General features: G+C 42.1%; 1 protein-coding gene across 3 annotated transcripts in view; it reads left to right on the top strand.

The window, feature by feature from the left end:
- Window positions 1-17402, top strand: part of SEPTIN10 (septin 10) — a 62149-nt gene that overhangs the window by 29815 nt on the left and 14932 nt on the right. For 2 of the 3 annotated variants that reach the window (XM_082641966.1, XM_082641968.1), the window contains 4 exons: window positions 2580-2766; window positions 6534-6695; window positions 8296-8392; window positions 9512-9680. In XM_082641966.1, the coding sequence (XP_082498092.1) occupies window positions 2580-2766; window positions 6534-6695; window positions 8296-8392; window positions 9512-9680 (615 nt within the window). The remainder of the gene's footprint in view (window positions 1-2579; window positions 2767-6533; window positions 6696-8295; window positions 8393-9511; window positions 9681-17402) is intronic. The other variant, XM_082641967.1, reaches the window with a different exon arrangement.

Genomic DNA, 17402 nt, shown 5'->3' with positions numbered 1-17402 from the left:
CTTCTGTGTTTATTAATCTCTCTTCTATAGGTTTATCTTTTTTTTTCTTCTCTCTGTTGTTTTCTGGATAATTAGTTTGGATTTATCCTCCAGTATACTGATTCTCTCTTTAGCTGTGTCCAATATGCTTTTAAACTAATCCATGAGTTTTTCATTCTGGTTATTATAGTTTTCAAATCTGTACATTCTGTGTGGTTCATATTCATATCTGTAGGATCACTTTTTGTTACTTTACTATTCCCAGCACATATATTCAAGTTCGCCTTTATTTCTATTTCTTTTGTCTCTATTTTGTAACTATATCTTATAACTCCAGTACATTGCAATTTTGTAGTTACTGTACTGATGTTTGTTTTTTCCTTTGGTTCTTATTCATTGTGCCTTTTCTCCCCTATATGCTTGGTTGTTTTTTATTAGCGTTCTCATGGTCTTTGAAAAGTTATTTGCAGAGATACTCAGAACAGATTTGGATTTGCTTACATTAGGTCCCTCTGGGTGTTAATACTCAGGATCCTAGTTTAGTGGCTTGAGGTTCTCAGAATCAGAGGCTATGTGTGAACCCGGGCCGTGGATTCGTGTGAGGGCTGACCCCGTGGCCACAAGTTCTTGAGGCTGGTTCTCCCTCTCCGTTTATTTTCCCAACTTCATTTAGTGCCAGGGCAACCTTCCCTCAGATCCTTGGGGAGAGGGGAGGAACTGCGGGTTTACTTCTAGCTCATTCCTGCACTGAAGGTGTAGATCTGAGGACCTCAGCCCAGTGTGGGGAGGCAGTCTCCTGTGTGGACCTGGACTTTGCTTTCTTCCTTCTTGTCCCGCAAATCCTTTGGGAGCAAAGCCGAAGAACCACATTGACAAACTGGCCTCAGGATGAAACTAGCACTGATGTTTTTAGTGCAGGGGCTGGTACACCTTTTCTGTAAAGGCCAGAGAAGTAAATATCTCAAGCTTTGCAGAACCTACGGCCTCTGTCCAAACTACTCTGCTTGTAGCGAAAAAGCAGCCTCAGACTATGAATAACAAAGGAATATGGCTGGATTTGGCCCATTTACCAAGCTCACTCTGGTCCTCTGCTCGCCTCCCTGTTTCTACTCCCTTCAGTTTTGACGTGGTTACTTCCTTACCCTTTATGAGTACTTTGAGAAAGGAGGTGGTTTTTGTATTTTAAGCCAGTGTCTTTCATTTCATTGAAGATCGAACCTGCAAGGAACTGGAAATACTGTGGAAAGCCTAGAGGAAAATACTGTGGAAGAATTTCTAATGTTATTATTTATTTAACAAAAAATGTTTATGGTTTTCATTTATGACAGGCATTATGCAAAGCATTCAGATAGAGGAGTGTTTATGGCTATTTATAATTGATCTGTTTTAAGTCATTAATAGAAGCTTCTTTGGAAATTTTATGTTAAATATGTACTTACAGATTAATTTTTACTGTTTGATTATTTGGGGGATGGCATCACGTTGGGTCACATTTAGACCAGTTTCCCAAGGATGGTGTCCCCAATAGTACATCTGATGTGGTGAAGGTGTGCTGTTGTGTTGTTGTGTGGAGAGCACAGAAGCGTAAGGTCCTGTCTCTGTCCCCAACTGCGTGCCGTCTGCCTGGGGACAGCAGGGGTTCTATGAGTTTGAAAGAAGGAGGTGATGATCCTCGAGGACTGGCAGGGCCAGGCGTTCCACTGAATGCACATTTATTAGTACCTCAGCTGCACAGTTACTGCTCCATTTGGGGGCTACAGGTATAAGTGTAAAGGTGTCCAGGGAATTTGAGAGGATCCGTTGGCTGCTTTTTTCACTTGGAAGCCCAGATTTGCCTGATGAGAATAGTTACGCATAGAAAATTGAGGTCCACAGACAGTGATTTAGCATACCGAAATGAAGCAGGCCGTTCACAGACTATTGTCTGCAGTGCACCGTGCTGTGAGCTGCACCCTGAAGGGTGAACAGCCGGGAACAGCTGTGGGGGCAGGCGCGCCAGGCGGGAGGAGGGTCCAGGCAAGGACTCGCGTGTCGGCTGCGACAGGCTTTCCCTTGCTTGTAAGTAAATGAGAATAAAGTCATGCCTGCGTCACCAGTTAGGCGCTTCCGCATGGGCGTGCCCTTCCTCCTTACTATGTTAATGCTTTCCACGCCTCACAATCCGATTTCAGAAGCAGGGAGTCATGGAATTTGACTTAAGTATCTTTTAAGTTGTTGATACTCATGCCTTCTCTCAGCAGAATAATATGCCATGTCCAGTTTGGTTGCAATTAGACGCCTAACCTCCTTCAGCAGCCTGGCAAGTGTGGGAAGCCGTGCCAGAAGGGCTCCAGCGTGTGAATGAGTGTGAGAGGGAATTAGTGTATGTTCGGTGTTGTTTCTATAAAATGGTTTAAAGCACAGGTTGTTCTGATAGTTTCAAAGTACTGCCTTTGTACCTGCACGTTTGCACATTGTTTTATTACTTAAGTTATCTGTTTAGCATAGATAGCAACTGTTCACTGGTAAAAATACAGATCTCAAACTTTAGATTTATGCATATACCTTATTAAGGTATCGTGAATATATTGTATTAAATATTTAAATAATTGTTTTTTCAGCTACCAACCCATTGTTGACTACATCGATGCTCAGTTTGAGGCCTACCTCCAAGAAGAGCTGAAAATCAAACGCTCCCTCTTTAACTACCATGACTCTCGCATCCACGTGTGCCTCTACTTCATCTCCCCGACAGGCCACTCTCTGAAGACACTGGATCTCTTGACCATGAAGAGCCTGGACAGCAGGGTGGGTTTGGAAAAGGACCAACCATCGTGCTTCAGTTCATTTTAATAGTTCCAAGTTCATTCACTTGGAACTATTAAAATATCTTTATGATATGTATATATGTCATAACTCTTATTCTGTGCATTTTAAAAACATTTGATAATTTTCAATTTTAGGATATTTTCCAGAGAAATTCAGTTTGGGAGATGAGATGCAAAGAAAAAGCATTAACATAAAATTTTAGTCCTTTTTTAGTGATTAAATTGCATGCCAGAATATGGGTATTCATTTTCATTTAACTATAGAATTTATTTGACACTAACTTTACTGTATGACACTATTAAGTTAGAAGCAGCTCACTGATGAAGATCAAGGTCTAAAGTCTCACCACATATTACAGTAAATTACATTTTTATTTCAACCATATCCAGAAAACCTATTTTTGAATTTCTGAGCCAGTGAGCTATGTATAAATTCAGGGAGCTGTAAAAAATAGTATCCACAAATTAACTCACTTCAGATTTTTTTAATTTGTTTAAAAGATAGTTAAAGACTAGTGTCTTATACTAAAAAAGTCTCCAGGGTTCTCCTGTGACCTCTGATGGTGTGAGGAATGCAGCTCCGTTACCTGGCTGAGCATTTCGTGATCTAGGACTGGGAAAGCAAGGGCATCTGGCCACTGCTGCTTTCTAGTACGGAAGTCGGTGTGGAAGGCATGCGGGCCAGCGGGTGCAGCGTCGGTGCAGAGACAGGCTGGCTTCTGACCAGCACCGCAGTCCCCAGGCTGTGACGGGCCTGGAGGAAGCTCATGTAAGAGTCTGTTTACCTGATCGGATGTTCTAACCATTTAGCCGGTTGTTTTCCTAGTTGAGTCTGATACAGGAAACCCATCTTATTCAACGGACATAAACGCAAGAGCGCACAGCTCTGTCTCAGGCTGCGCTTGTCTGGTGGCGGCAGAGGTGCCTGCAGTACTCGCTCTGCCACCTAATCGCCCCTTGTTCCTGGCAGGTTTCTACCCTCCGAGCGTCCGTCTCCCTGCCTCTTAAACCAGAACCAGGAGAGTATCTACCTTGAAGGCAGGTGTGAGGGTGGACTAAATCGACAGTGTGTCCTGTTCTTACTACAGGGCTCCGCGGCTCCCTCCACATGGAGAGTTACCTCCTGTGCGGGTGGTGCCACGTCCCCCTCCGCCAGGGCCACTGTCATGGCTGGGCCGGCCCTCTTGGTTCTTAGGGTCCCAGGATGCACATCAGCAACAAGCCTCAGGGGACTCCGAGGAGCAAGGGTTGTCCCTACGGGTCCTGAGGGCACACAGCACACTCAAGGCCACACGGTGGGGTGAGAATCGGGGGGAGGGAGGGAGGGGTCGTGAACCTGGGCTCAGCCTCTATCAGGGTCTGAGGGTGAGGCATCTGGGGTTTCACAGGTTCCCCCTTTGGTGGTGACTTTAAAGCACTAGCGTGCGAATTGGGGCTGGCAAGGGAGAGGCAGGTCGCTCCAGGCTCAGCCATCTAGGCTTTCTGAAAGAGGGTCCTCCAGGCAGGGCTGCCCGGTTCCTTACCTGATGGTAGCCAGTTGCTATGTCCACAGCTGCAGTGGGTTTATTCAAATGGATGTCTTTGAAATAGATGCCTCAGCAAAGGTCAGTTTCAGGCGCATATGCTACAGTGAAAAAGCTTAATGTCAGGTATGTACACTGGCCTGCTTCTGCTATTAATAGTGGAATCAATTAGAAGTTACTAACTTGGCATAATTTATTGAATATCTATGTATCAATATTATATGATACCAAAATCAAGAACTTGGCATCAAATTTTTATATACTTTGACTAATTTATCTTCAAAGCTGTTTACCCACAATTGCTGAAAAGTTTATTTCATGGATAGTTGGAAAAATCTTTACCTCCTTTGGAACGTATTTAAGACCAATAAATCCAAATGTGCACAGTATATCAGTGTGAAATTGGAGAAGAAAAATACATTTAAGAATAGAAAAGGAATTATGGTATTTAGTTTTCACTTTCATTCTGAAAATTACATTGATAGCTCTCTCTCTTGACACACATGACTACTTAGCCTGAAGTCTTTCACTAAAAACAAACTAATAACCCAAAAAACCTATAAACCCCTGAATTTGTGGAGATATCACTCTTTGGTGGGGACATTAATCATACAGAACTAGCGTCGCAGGTCAGTTGGTCTTCAGGACCCCACATCTCTTCCTCTTGGGCCAGTGACAGGACTTTTAAATAATGCTGAGAAAGGGGGACTTCCCTGGTGGCACAGTGGTTAAGAATCCACCTGCCAATGCAGGGGACACGGGTTCGATCCCTGATATGGGAAGATCCCACATGCCACGGAGCAACTAAGCCCGTATGCTACAACTACGGAGCCTGCATTCTAGAGCCCCGCGAGCCACAGCTGCTGAGCCCATGTGCCACAACTACTGAAGCTCATGCGCCTAGAGCCTGTGCTCTGCAACAAGAGAAGCCACCGCAATGAGAAGCCCGTGCACCGCAACGAAGAGCAGCCCCCGCTCGGTGCAACTAGAGAAAGCCTGCGTGCAGCAACGAAGACCCAACGCAGCCAAAAATAAAATAAAATAATTAAAAAAAATAATGCTGAGAAAGTTATTCCTTTGAGTCGTGAATGTTTTTAGTTGGTATTCGTAAAATCTCCTTCTTTCAACATCTGGGTAAGAGTCTGACAATAGGGTGCAGGTCAGATGAAGTCATTGGGAAAAGGGACCTGCTTAAATGAGAGGCAGAAGGAGGCCCTTGGCCTGTTCCGTAGGTCTGCTGAGATCAGTCACCCTGATTACTTAGTGCCTCGAGTATTAAGAAATAAAAAATTCTTAATGAATTATGCAGCTGATTTCAGCTCACGGCTTACATTTTTTTTATTTTGTGTATCATGGAATTGTCAGAGACTGAGAGAAGAAAATGTGAGATTTCTAAACCTGAATTCAGATGAAAGATGAACTTTATAAGAGCTGTGCTTTATTTATGTATGTATATATGGATGGATGGATGGGTGGATGGCTGCGTTGGATCTTAGTTGCTGCCCGCAGGCTTTCTCTAGTTGCGGCGAGTGGGGGCTACTCTTCGTTGCGGTGCGCGGGCTTCTCATTGTGGTGGCTTCTCTTGTTGCAGAGCACAGGCTGTAGGCACATGGGCTTCAGTAGTTGTGGCACGTGGGCTCAGTAATTGTGGCTTGAGGGCTCTATAGCGCAGGCTCAGTAGTTGTGGCGCACGGGCTTAGGTGCTCCGCGGCATGTGGGATCTTCCCGGACCAGGGCTTGAACCCGTGTCCTCTGCATTGGCACGCGGATTCTTAACCACTGTTGTCACCAGGGAAGTGCCAGAGCTCTGCTTTTTAAAAGCAGTTGTCGTAAAGCCAGCATTTGTAGGAGTGGTTGTATACAAGTATCTGGTAAAAATGAAGCCAATGATTCTACGTCAGGAGTCGGCAAGCTTTTCCTGTGAAGGGCCAGGTAGTAAATACTTCAGGCTTCGCAGGTCATGGGCCTCTGATACAACTACTCACTTCTGCTATTATAGAATGAAAGTGGCCACAGGAAATATGTAATGTGTAATGAATGGGCCTAGCTGTGTTCCAGTAACTCTTTATTTATGTAAACAGGCAGTGAGTGGACTGTAGTTTGCCTGTCCTCTGATCTAGGTCAAGGAAATTTGTCAGGGACTGAGTGGTTTTGAATGCAAAAACTTCAGGATTAAAAAATAAATCCTCAATTATGAGATTTTGTTTCTCTTTATTCTTAATAGGTGAACATTATACCAGTGATTGCCAAAGCAGATACAATTTCTAAAACTGAATTACAGAAGTTTAAGATCAAGCTCATGAGTGAATTGGTCAGCAATGGTGTTCAGATATACCAGTTCCCAACAGATGATGAAACTATTGCTAAAATCAATTCTTCAATGAATGTAAGCTTTTAACTGAATATTATTTGTTTTACATATGAAAAAAGTGATTTATAAGTAAGTAACACTGCTACTAATGTATTTTCACCTCTTCCAAAACAAGGTGAATTTTGAGAGTCCAGTGTAGGGAAATGTTTTATTTTCTAGAGTTGGAAAAGTATAATGAGAATATATTTTTGAGCATTTTTCTTTCCTCCCTACTTTCACCTAAATGAAGTGATACATCTGTGAGACCGGGATTCATCTTTTGTGGAACCATATTTAATTGCCTTAGAAAGATTCCTTTCTGTCCTGTCTTTAAGAACATGAGAAGATGTTATGGCCTCCCTCAGAATGCTTTAGGATCTTAAAATCTTTAAGGAGAGCTTTCTAGTCTGGTACTGAAGCTCATTCTCCCTTACAGGGTCACAGGTACATATGAAATATTCACATAACTTTTTTATATTTTAATATAGAATATATTTAGTATATTTTAATTATACATAACTTAATATGATTGAGGATGACTAAGTTCTTTGTGCTACTTGAGGGAGGCTACCAAATTTCTTAAATACTTGGTTATATTTTGACAGATCATGGGTTTTGGAGTCAGACTTTACCATGTGTTCTTGTGGGAATTATTAACCTCCCTGAGACTGTTAACTTATCTATGAAATTGGGTTAATAATACCTGTCTTAAGGGTTGTTGTGAGGATACAGCTTTGTTTACTGCCTGACACAGTGACATTCAGTACCTGTTTGTTCCATTTCTCTCCTTTTGCTTTTCTGATTTTTTCATACTTTGTTCATATAGAAAGCTGACTAATGTAAAGGAAGTGATATTAATTCCTGTGCGTTAAACTGTCTTTGTATCTAATTTTGTTTTTTGTGCCCACCTGGAATAAGTTTTCAGAGGGGTGCAATTAAGAAACTAAATATTGTCAATTATTAAATATTAAACATAATACTGTTTACATTAGACTTTTTCCCTACATTAATCCTCAGCTTCAGACAGGACAGTCTACTCACTGCCATTAAATCCGGCTCCTTTATCTTTGTTCAAAATCTTCTCCTTACTCTGCTAGCTCTTCCTATTCTGCTCGATCCGTCTCCAGTTTGGGTTGTCTTCCTGCCCAAAGAGACCTCTCCCTCCTCTAAATTTCTATAACATTTGTATTTAGCATTAGTTTGGGACTTAAATATTATTTTATATTAGTGTTATATATGTAGATATGCACTATATATATATACACTTTGGTTCCATAGGGGGGGTGTGTGTGTGTGTGTGTGATTTCCTCAACGTTATCTTTGTCTTTTAGGACCAAGATAATAATGAGGGAAATGATACTTGTGAGGGAAATGAATTCTGTTTTTGTATTCTGGCAGCAAAATAGGAATACGTGTGGGGCCTGCTCAGTAAATAATTCTCTCTCTAGGGCCTGAAGATGACTCTGTAGAACAGTTGGCATACACGTGAACAGCTGTGAACACATGTTCACAGGGCACGTTTTAAAAGCTGAGGCACAGCAGGTCTTTTGGCTTTAACACATTTGTTATTTAGTAAATTTTCTCTTCTCTGTTTTTACTGGTGTGAGATGTGATTGATGTTCTGGCTCCTTTCCAGGGACACCTGCCGTTTGCTGTGGTAGGAAGTATGGATGAGGTGAAGGTTGGAAATAAGATGGTCAGAGCTCGCCAGTACCCTTGGGGCATCGTACAAGGTAAAGGGGATGAACGAGGATACGTGCGCTACCTGACAGCCTGAAAGCTGCATTTAATGCGTTCTAGGAGGTGATGCTGATTTGGGGTTATGATTGGCTGTCAGAAGGGTTGGCTCTGTTCTGTTTTAGCCACGTCTGCAGAGGCCAGGCACGGCCTCCCTACTTCCTGTCTTAGATCACGTTACCTGCCCAGGTGCACCAGGACGTTCAGAAGGCGGGAAGCACTGGTCGGGTACTTTGAACAAAATTTGAGTGTAAATAGTATTGTTTAAACATAGTATGTAAACTAAGTACTAGATAATTCTGTGACACAATAAACCACTTTGTAAATTTATATATTTTTACTCATCAAAGTATTGCCAACTATTTCCCAAACCAGTAAGCCAACTAAAAATTTTTAGCATTTATCTGCCTCTACAATGAGTAAGTTATTAGCACTGTCTGGCTCATTCATTCATGATGCCAACTAATGGGGAATGGATTACCCCTGCTGGTACTGGTTTCCCAGTGCTGCTTTTTTAAAATTGACAAATTTTGTAATTAGTGGAAAATATTGACAAAACTTAACATTTTTAATGTATAGAAAATATAAAGGCAATAATTGTACTTAAAACTATTGGTCACAGTAACATATGTGACTCAGTATCACAAATGTGGCATTGTGTGACAAGAATTTGATGTTTACAGCAGGCACAGATGGTTTTCTCGAGTGTGCAGTTTACCACCTTGAAGTTTTAGTGAAAAAATATTACATACTCTTTTCAGGCGGTATGTGAAATGTCCTGAGGATGGTTTATAAACTGCTAACAAAATGCTAGTGAAATGATTGGAGCATACGGTACAGAATAGAATGTATTTCTTTCCTATTTCCTGTTTATCCTTGGCTACTAAATTTAAGCAAACCTCTGTTAATCAATATCACCTATAATTCGGTGTGTGTAATACAGGAATTGCTTCCTTGGTTACTTGTATGAAACAACTGTAGCTGTTAATCAGACTGATCATTTTGCTGTTTGGGTTATTTCAAACATGTTTTCATTGACTCGTCCATTCAACAAATACTAATTATATGTCAGGATTAAAAATCGGTGTTGCTGTTTTCTGTTTTCCCGCTATTAGTGGAAAATGAAAGCCACTGCGACTCTGTCAAGCTCCGGGAGATGCTCATCTGTACGAACATGGAGGATCTGCGAGACGAGACGCACACGAGGCATTACGAGCTGTACCGGCGCCGCAAGCTGGAGGAGATGGGCCTCACCGACACGGGCCCCGAGAACAAGCCGCTCAGGTGAGCAGCCAGGGAGGGAGGTGGGCGGGCCTCTCTGTCTGCCCAGGGTGACAGAGAGTCTCCCACATCGTGAGGTAGTGCCACCTGCTACGATTAATGACTCTGCTTTCCATGCTGCTCTCGGAGGTCTTGTCCTTATCCGACTCAGGGAGTTTGAGTAGAAGGGAGGACATAGGGCAGAAGCCCAGGACTTCAGCATCTGGTGAAGTGAGTAACCAAAGGAAAAGTCTCTCATGATTTGGTTTTATTTTTGTATTTATGTGAAGAAGGTGAAAGAGTATTGATTATTATTTTAAAAACCTGGACTATGAATCATATTAAATAAACTACAAAGCTGTTGTTTTTTATCCTGATGAAAGTTTTGGAATGACTAAACTTAGGAAAATATCTTGTAAAGGAAGCATGAAAGTTCTTGTCGGGAGTCAGAGATAAGACTGAAAATATTACCATAAAGTTACAGGAATCATAACTTGCTCAGTGGTTAGAGTGTGAAGCGTTGTTATAAACTTGCTTGGTAATTTTATATGCTGCTACCTTCCCGAGGTGTTTGTTTCTTTGTTTGTTTTCATTAAATTATGTAAAGGTGGAACTCTAATCCTTAACAGACTAAATCAGATTTGTTTTTTTTTTTTTTTAAAGGATTTTTTTTTATTTTTTGCTTTATAACAAATTTAATCAGTTATACATATACATATGTTTCCATATCCCCTCCCTTTTGCGTCTCCCTCCCACCCTCCCTATCCCAGCCCTCCAGGCGGTCACAAAGCACCGAGCTGATCTCCCTGTGCTATGCGGCTGCTTCCCACTAGCTATCTACCTTACATTTGGTAGTGTATATATGTCCATGCCGCTCTTTCACTTTGTCACAGCTTACCCTTCCCCCTCCCCATATCCTCAAGTCCATTCTCTAGTAGGTCTGTGTCTTTATTCCTGTCTTACCCCTATGTTCTTCATGACATTTTTCTTTCTTAAATTCCATATATATGTGTTAGCATACGGTATTTGTCTTTCTCTTTCTGACTTACTTCACTCTGTATGACAGACTCTAGGTCTATCCACCTCATTACAAATAGCTCAATTTCATTTCTTTTTATGGCTGAGTAATATTCCATTGTATATATGTGCCACATCTTCTTTATCCATTCATCCGATGATGGACACTTAGGTTGTTTCCATCTCCGGGCTATTGTAAATAGGGCTGCTATGAACATTTTGGTACATGTCTCTTTTTGAATTATGGTTTTCTCAGGGTATATGCCTAGTAGTGGGATTGCTGGGTCATATGGTAGTTCTATTTGTAGTTTTTTAAGGAACCTCCATACCGTTCTCCATAGTGGCTGTACCAATTCACATTCCCACCAGCAGTGCAAGAGTGTTCCCTTTTTTCCACACCCTCTCCAGCATTTATTGTTTCTAGATTTTTTGATGATGGCCATTCTGACTGGTGTGAGATGATATCTCATCGTGGTTTTGATTTGCATTTCTCTAATGAGTAAAGATGTTGAGCATCCTTTCATGTGTTTGTTGGCAGTCTGTATATCTTCTGTGGAGAAATGTCTATTTAGGTCTTCTGCCCATTTTTGGATTGGGTTGTTTGTTTTTTTGTTATTGAGCTGCATGAGCTGCTTATAAATTTTGGAGATTAATCCTTTGTCAGTTGCTTCATTGGCAAATATTTTCTCCCATTCTGAGGGTTGTCTTTTGGTCTTGTTTATGGTTTCCTTTGCTGTGCAAAAGCTTTTAAGTTTCATTAGGTCCCATGTGTTTATTTTTGTCTTTATTTCCATTTCTCTAGGAGGTGGGTCAAAAAGGATCTTGCTGTGATTTATGTCATAGAGTGTTCTGCCTATGTTTTCCTCTAAGAGTTTGATAGTGTCTGGCCTTACATTTAGGTCTTTAATCCATTTTGAGCTTATTTTTGTGTATGGTGTTAGGGAGTGATCTAATCTCATACTTTTACATGTCCCTATCCAGTTTTCCCAGCACCACTTATTGAAGAGACTGTCCTTTCTCCACTGTACATTCCTGCCTCCTTTATCAAAGATAAGGTGACCATATGCCCGTGAGTTTAACTCTGGGCTTTCTATCCTGTTTCATTGATCTATCTTTCTGTTTTTGTGCCAGTACCATACTGTCTTGATTACTGTAGCTTTGTAGTATAGTCTGAAGTCAGGGAGCCTGATTCCTCCAGCTCCATTTTTCGTTCTCAAGATTGCTTTGGCTATTCGGGGTCTTTTGTGTTTCCATACAAATTGTGAAATTTTTTGTTCTAGTTCTGTGAAAAATGCCAGTGGTAGTTTGATAGGGATTGCATTGAATCTGTAGATTGCTTTGGGTAGTAGAGTCATTTTCACAATGTTGATTCTTCCAATCCAAGAACATGGTACATCTCTCCATCTATTTGTATCATCTTTAATTTCTTTCATCAGTGTCTTATAATTTTCTGCATACAGGTCTTTTGTGTCCTTAGGTAGGTTTATTCCTAGATATTTTATTCTTTTTGTTGCAATGGTAAATGGGAGTGTTTCCTTGATTTCACTTTCAGATTTTTCATCATTAGTATATAGGAATGCCAGAGATTTCTGTGCATTAATTTTGTATCCTGCAACTTTACCAAATTCATTGATTAGCTCTAGTAGTTTTCTGGTAGCATCTTTAGGATTCTCTATGTATAGTATCATGTCATCTGCAAACAGTGACAGCTTTACTTCTTCTTTTCCAATTTGGATTCCTTTTATTTCCTTTTCTTCTCTGATTGCTGTGGCTAAAACTTCCAAAACTAGGTTGAATAAGAGTGGTGAGAGTGGGCAACCTTGTCTTGTTCCTGATCTTAGTGGAAATGGTTTCAGTTTTTCACCATTGAGGACGATGCTGGCTGTGGGTTTGTCATATATGGCCTTTATTATGTTGAGGAAAGTTCCCTCTATGCCTACTTTCTGCAGGGTTTTTATCATAAATGGGTGTTGAATTTTGTCGAAAGCTTTCTCTGCATCTATTGAGATGATCATATGGTTTTTCTCCTTCAATTTGTTAATATGGTGTATCACGTTGATTGATTTGCGTATATTGAAGAATCCTTGCATTCCTGGAATAAACCCCACTTGATCATGGTGTATGATCCTTTTAATGTGCTGTTGGATTCTGTTTGCTAGTATTTTGTTGAGGATTTTTGCATCTATGTTCATCAGTGATATTGGCCTGTAGTTTTCTTTCTTTGTGACATCCTTGTCTGGTTTTGGTATCAAGCTGATTGTGGCCTCGTAGAATGAGTTTGGGAGTGTTCCTCCCTCTGCTATATTTTGGAAGAGTTTCAGAAGGATAGGTGTTAGCTCTTCTCTAAATGCTTGATAGAATTCGCCTGTGAAGCCATCTGGTCCTGGGCTTTTGTTTGTTGGAAGATTTTTTATCACAGTTTCAATTTCAGTGCTTGTGATTGGTCTGTTCATATTTTCTATTTCTTCCTGGTTCAGTCTCAGCAGGTTGTGCATTTCTAAGAATTTGTCCATTTCTTCCAGGTTGTCCATTTTATTGGCATAGAGTTGCCTATAGTAATCTCTCATGATCTTTTGTATTTCTGCAGTGTCAGTTGTTACTTCTCCTTTTTCATTTCTAATTCTATTGATTTGAGTCTTCTCCCTTTTTTTCTTGATGAGTCTGGCTAATGGTTTATCAATTTTGTTTATCTTCTCAAAGAACCAGCTTTTAGTTTTATTGATCTTTGCTATCGTTTCCTTCATTTCTTTTTCATTTATTTCTGATCTGATTTTTATGATTTCTTTCCTTCTGCTAACTTTGGGATGTTTTTGTTCTTCTTTCTCTAATTGCTTTAGGTGCAAGGTTAGGTTGTTTATTCGAGATGTTTCCTGTTTCTTAAGGCGGGATTGTATTGCTATAAACTTCCCTCTTAGAACTGCTTTTGCTGCATCCCATAAGTTTTGGGTCGTCGTGTCTCCATTGTCATTTGTTTCTAGGTATTTTTTAATTTCCTCTTTGATTTCTTCAGTGATCACTTCGTTATTAAGTAGTGTATTGTTTAGCCTCCATGTGTTTGTATTTTTTACAGCTCTTTTCCTGTAATTGATATCTAGTCTCATAGCATTGTGGTCGGAAAAGATACTTGATACAATTTCAATTTTCTTAAATTTACCAAGGCTTGATTTGTGACCCAAGATATGATCTATCCTGGAGAATGTTCCATGAGCACTTGAGAAAAATGTGTATTCTGTTGTTTTTGGATGGAATGTCCTATAAATATCAATTAAGTCCATCTTGTTTAATGTATCATTTAAAGCTTGTGTTTCCTTATTTATTTTCATTTTGGATGATCTGTCCATTGGTGAAAGTGGGGTGTTAAAGTCCCCTACTATGATTGTGTTACTGTCGATTTCTCCTTTTATGGCTGTTAGTATTTGCCTTATGTATTGAGGTGCTCCTATGTTTGGTGCATAAATATTTACAATTGTTATATCTTCTTCTTGGATCGATCCCTTGATCATTAGGTAGTGTCCTTCTTTGTCTCTTCTAGTAGTCTTTATTTTAAAGTCTATTTTGTCTGATATGAGAATTGCTACTCCAGCTTTCTTTTGATTTCCATTTGCATGGAATATCTTTTTCCATCCCCTTACTTTCAGTCTGTATGTGTCTCTAGGTCTGAAGTGGGTCTCTTGTAGACAGCATATATATGGGTCTTGTTTTTGTATCCATTCAGCCAATCTGTATCTTTTGGTGGGAGCATTTAGTCCATTTACATTTAAGGTAATTATCGATATGTATGTTCCTATTCCCATTTTCTTAATTGTTTTGGGTTCGTTATTGTAGGTCTTTTACTTCTGTTGTGTTTCTTGCCTAGAGAAGTTCCTTTAGCATTTGTTGTAAAGCTGGTTTGGTGGTGCTGAACTCTCTCAGCTTTTGCTTGTCTGTAAATGTTTTAATTTCTCCATCAAATCTGAATGAGATCCTTGCTGGGTAGAGTAATCTTGGTTGCAGGTTTTTCTCCTTCATCACTTTAATTATGTCCTGCCACTCCCTTCTGGCTTGTAGAGTTTCTGCTGAGAGGTCAGCTGTTATCCTGATGGGGATTCCCTTGTGTGTTATTTGTTGTTTTTGCCTTGCTGCTTTTAATATGATTTCTTTGTGTTTAATTTTTGACAGTTTGATTAATATGTGTCTTGGCGTATTTCTCCTTGGATTTATTCTGTATGGGACTCTCTGTGCCTCCTGGACTTGATTAACTATCTCCTTTCCCATATTGGGGAAGTTTTCAACTATAATCTCTTCAAATATTTTCTCAGTGCCTTTCTTTTTCTCTTCTTCTTCTGGAACCCCTATAATTCGAATGTTGGTGCGTTTAATGTTGTCCCAGAGGTCTCTGAGACTGTCCTCTGTTCTTTTCATTCTTTTTTCTTTATTTTGCTCTGCAGCAGTTATTTCCACTATTTTATCTTCCACCTCACTTATCCGTTCTTCTGCCTCAGTTATTCTGCTATTGATCCCATCTAGAGTATTTTTTATTTCATGTATTGTGTTTTTAATCGATGCTTGATTCATCTTTAGTTCTTCTAGGTCCTTGTTAACTGTTTCTTGCATTTTGTCTATTCTATTTCCAAGATTTTGGATCTGGGAAATAGAATCTTGGATCATCTTTACCATCATTATTCTGAATTCTTTTTCAGGTAGACTGCCTATTACCTCTTCATTTGTTAGATCTGGTGGGTTTTTATCTTGCTCCTTCTCCTGCTGTGTGTTTTTCTGTCTTCTCATTTTGCTTATGTTACTGTGTTTGGGGTCTCCTTTTTGCAGGCTGCCGGTTCGTAGTTCCCGTTGTTTTTGGTGTCTGTCCCCAGTGGCTAAGGTTGGTTTAGTGGGTTGTGTAGGCTTCCTGGTGGAGGGGACTAGTGCCTGTGTTCTGGTGGATGAGGCTGGATCTTGTCTTTCTGGTGGGCAGGTCCACGTCTGGTGGTGTGTTTTGGGGTGTCTGCGGACTTTTTATGATTTTAGGACACCTCTCTGCTAATGGGTGGCGTTGTGTTCCTGTCTTGCTAGTTGTTTGGCATAGGGTGTCCAGCACTGTAGCTTGCTGGTCGTTGAGTGAAGCTGGGTGCTGGTGTTGAGATGGAGATCTCTGGAAGATTTTTGCCGTTTGATATTATGTGGAGCTGGGAGGTCTCTTGTGGACCAGTGTCCTGAAGTTGGCTCCCCCACCTCAGAGGCACAGCACTGACTCCGGGCTCCTCAATTTGGGATGATGTGTTGTCTATTCATGTATTCCACAGATGCAGGGTACATCAAGTTGATTGTGGAGCTTTAATCCGCTGCTTCTGAGGCTGCTGGGAGAGGTTTCCCTTTCTCTTCTTTGTTCTCACAGCTCCTGGGTCTCAGCTTTGGATTTGGCCCCGCCTCTGCGTGTAGGTCGCCGGAGGGCGTCTGTTCTTCGCTCAGACAGGACAGGGTTAAAGGAGCAGCCGCTTCGGGGACTCTGGCTCACTCAGGCCGGGCGGGAGTGGGGGGCACGGAGTGCGGGGCGAGCCTGCAGCGGCAGAGGTCGGCGTGACGTTGCACCAGCCCGAGGCGCGCCGTGCGTTCTCCCAGGGAAGCCGCCCCTGGATCCCGGGACGCCGGCAGTGGCGGGCTGCACAGGCTCCCGGAAGGGCGGTGTGGACAGTGACCTGCGCTCGCACACAGGCTTCTTGGCGGTGGCAGCAGCAGCCCCAGCGTCCCACGCCCGTCACTGGGCTCCGCGCTTTCAGTCGCGACTCGCGCCCGTCTGTGGGGCCCCTTTAAGCAGCGCTCTTAATCCCCTCTCCTCGCGCACCAGGAAACCAAGAGGGAAGAAAAAGTCTCTTGCCTCTTCGGCAGCTCCAGAGTTCTCCCGGACTCCCTGCCGGCTAGCTGTGGCGCATTAGCCCCCTTCAGGCTGAGTTCTCGCCGCCAGCCCCAGTCCTCTCCCTGCGCTCTGACCGAAGCCCGAGCCTCAGCTTCCAGCGCTGCGCGCCCCGGCGGGCGAGCAGACAAGCCTCTCGGGCTGGTGAGTGCCGGTTGGCACCGATCCTCTGTGCGGGAATCTCTCCGCTTTGCCCTACCCAGGTATGTGGGGAGTTTCTTGCCTTTTGGGAGGTCTGGGGTCTTCTGCCAGCGTTCAGTAGGTGTTCTGTAGGAGTTGTTCCACGTGTAGCTGTATTTCTGGTGTATCCGTGGGGAGGAAGGTGATCTCCGCGTCTTACTCTTCCGCCATCTTACCCGGAAGTCTAAATCAGATTTGTTTTGATGTCACATTCCCAAACGACTTTGCTCGGGACCAACGCTGTTCTGAATCTGTTACGGGACCAAGGGTTCCTCTGCGTTTCACTACTGACGTTCCAGTCGTTCCCTGGGGTCCGCGTCTGCACCAAACACCACAGGAGGGGGCAGCGCTGGGTCCAGCTGCCACTGCACGTGACCTTCAGGAAGGTTTAATAATAGATGAGGCTCAACTTTAAAGTTTTTCCATTCTACAGATTAATGAGCGTTTTAGCTCTGGTAGCGTAATAAATTAAGAATTCTATATACTTCACCCTCCTCACCAATTTTGGGCATGCTGTGCTTCTAGTTATGGGCCAGCTCTGGTAAAGCGATGATTTTCTCTGCTGAAGAGAAAGCATCTAGCATTGGCTTCCCTTTGTGTTTCCCAGGAGGCTTCACTTCTTGCTCTTTCAAGTCTGTGGGTGGTGAGGGGTCCCCACGTGC

This window comes from Mesoplodon mirus, assembly GCF_964341445.2.
Source record: "Mesoplodon mirus genome assembly, chromosome: 14".
In the NCBI taxonomy this organism is placed as follows: Eukaryota; Metazoa; Chordata; class Mammalia; order Artiodactyla; family Ziphiidae; genus Mesoplodon; species Mesoplodon mirus.
Note: the sequence above shows the minus strand (reverse complement) of the source record. Positions and strands in the feature narration are given on the sequence as shown.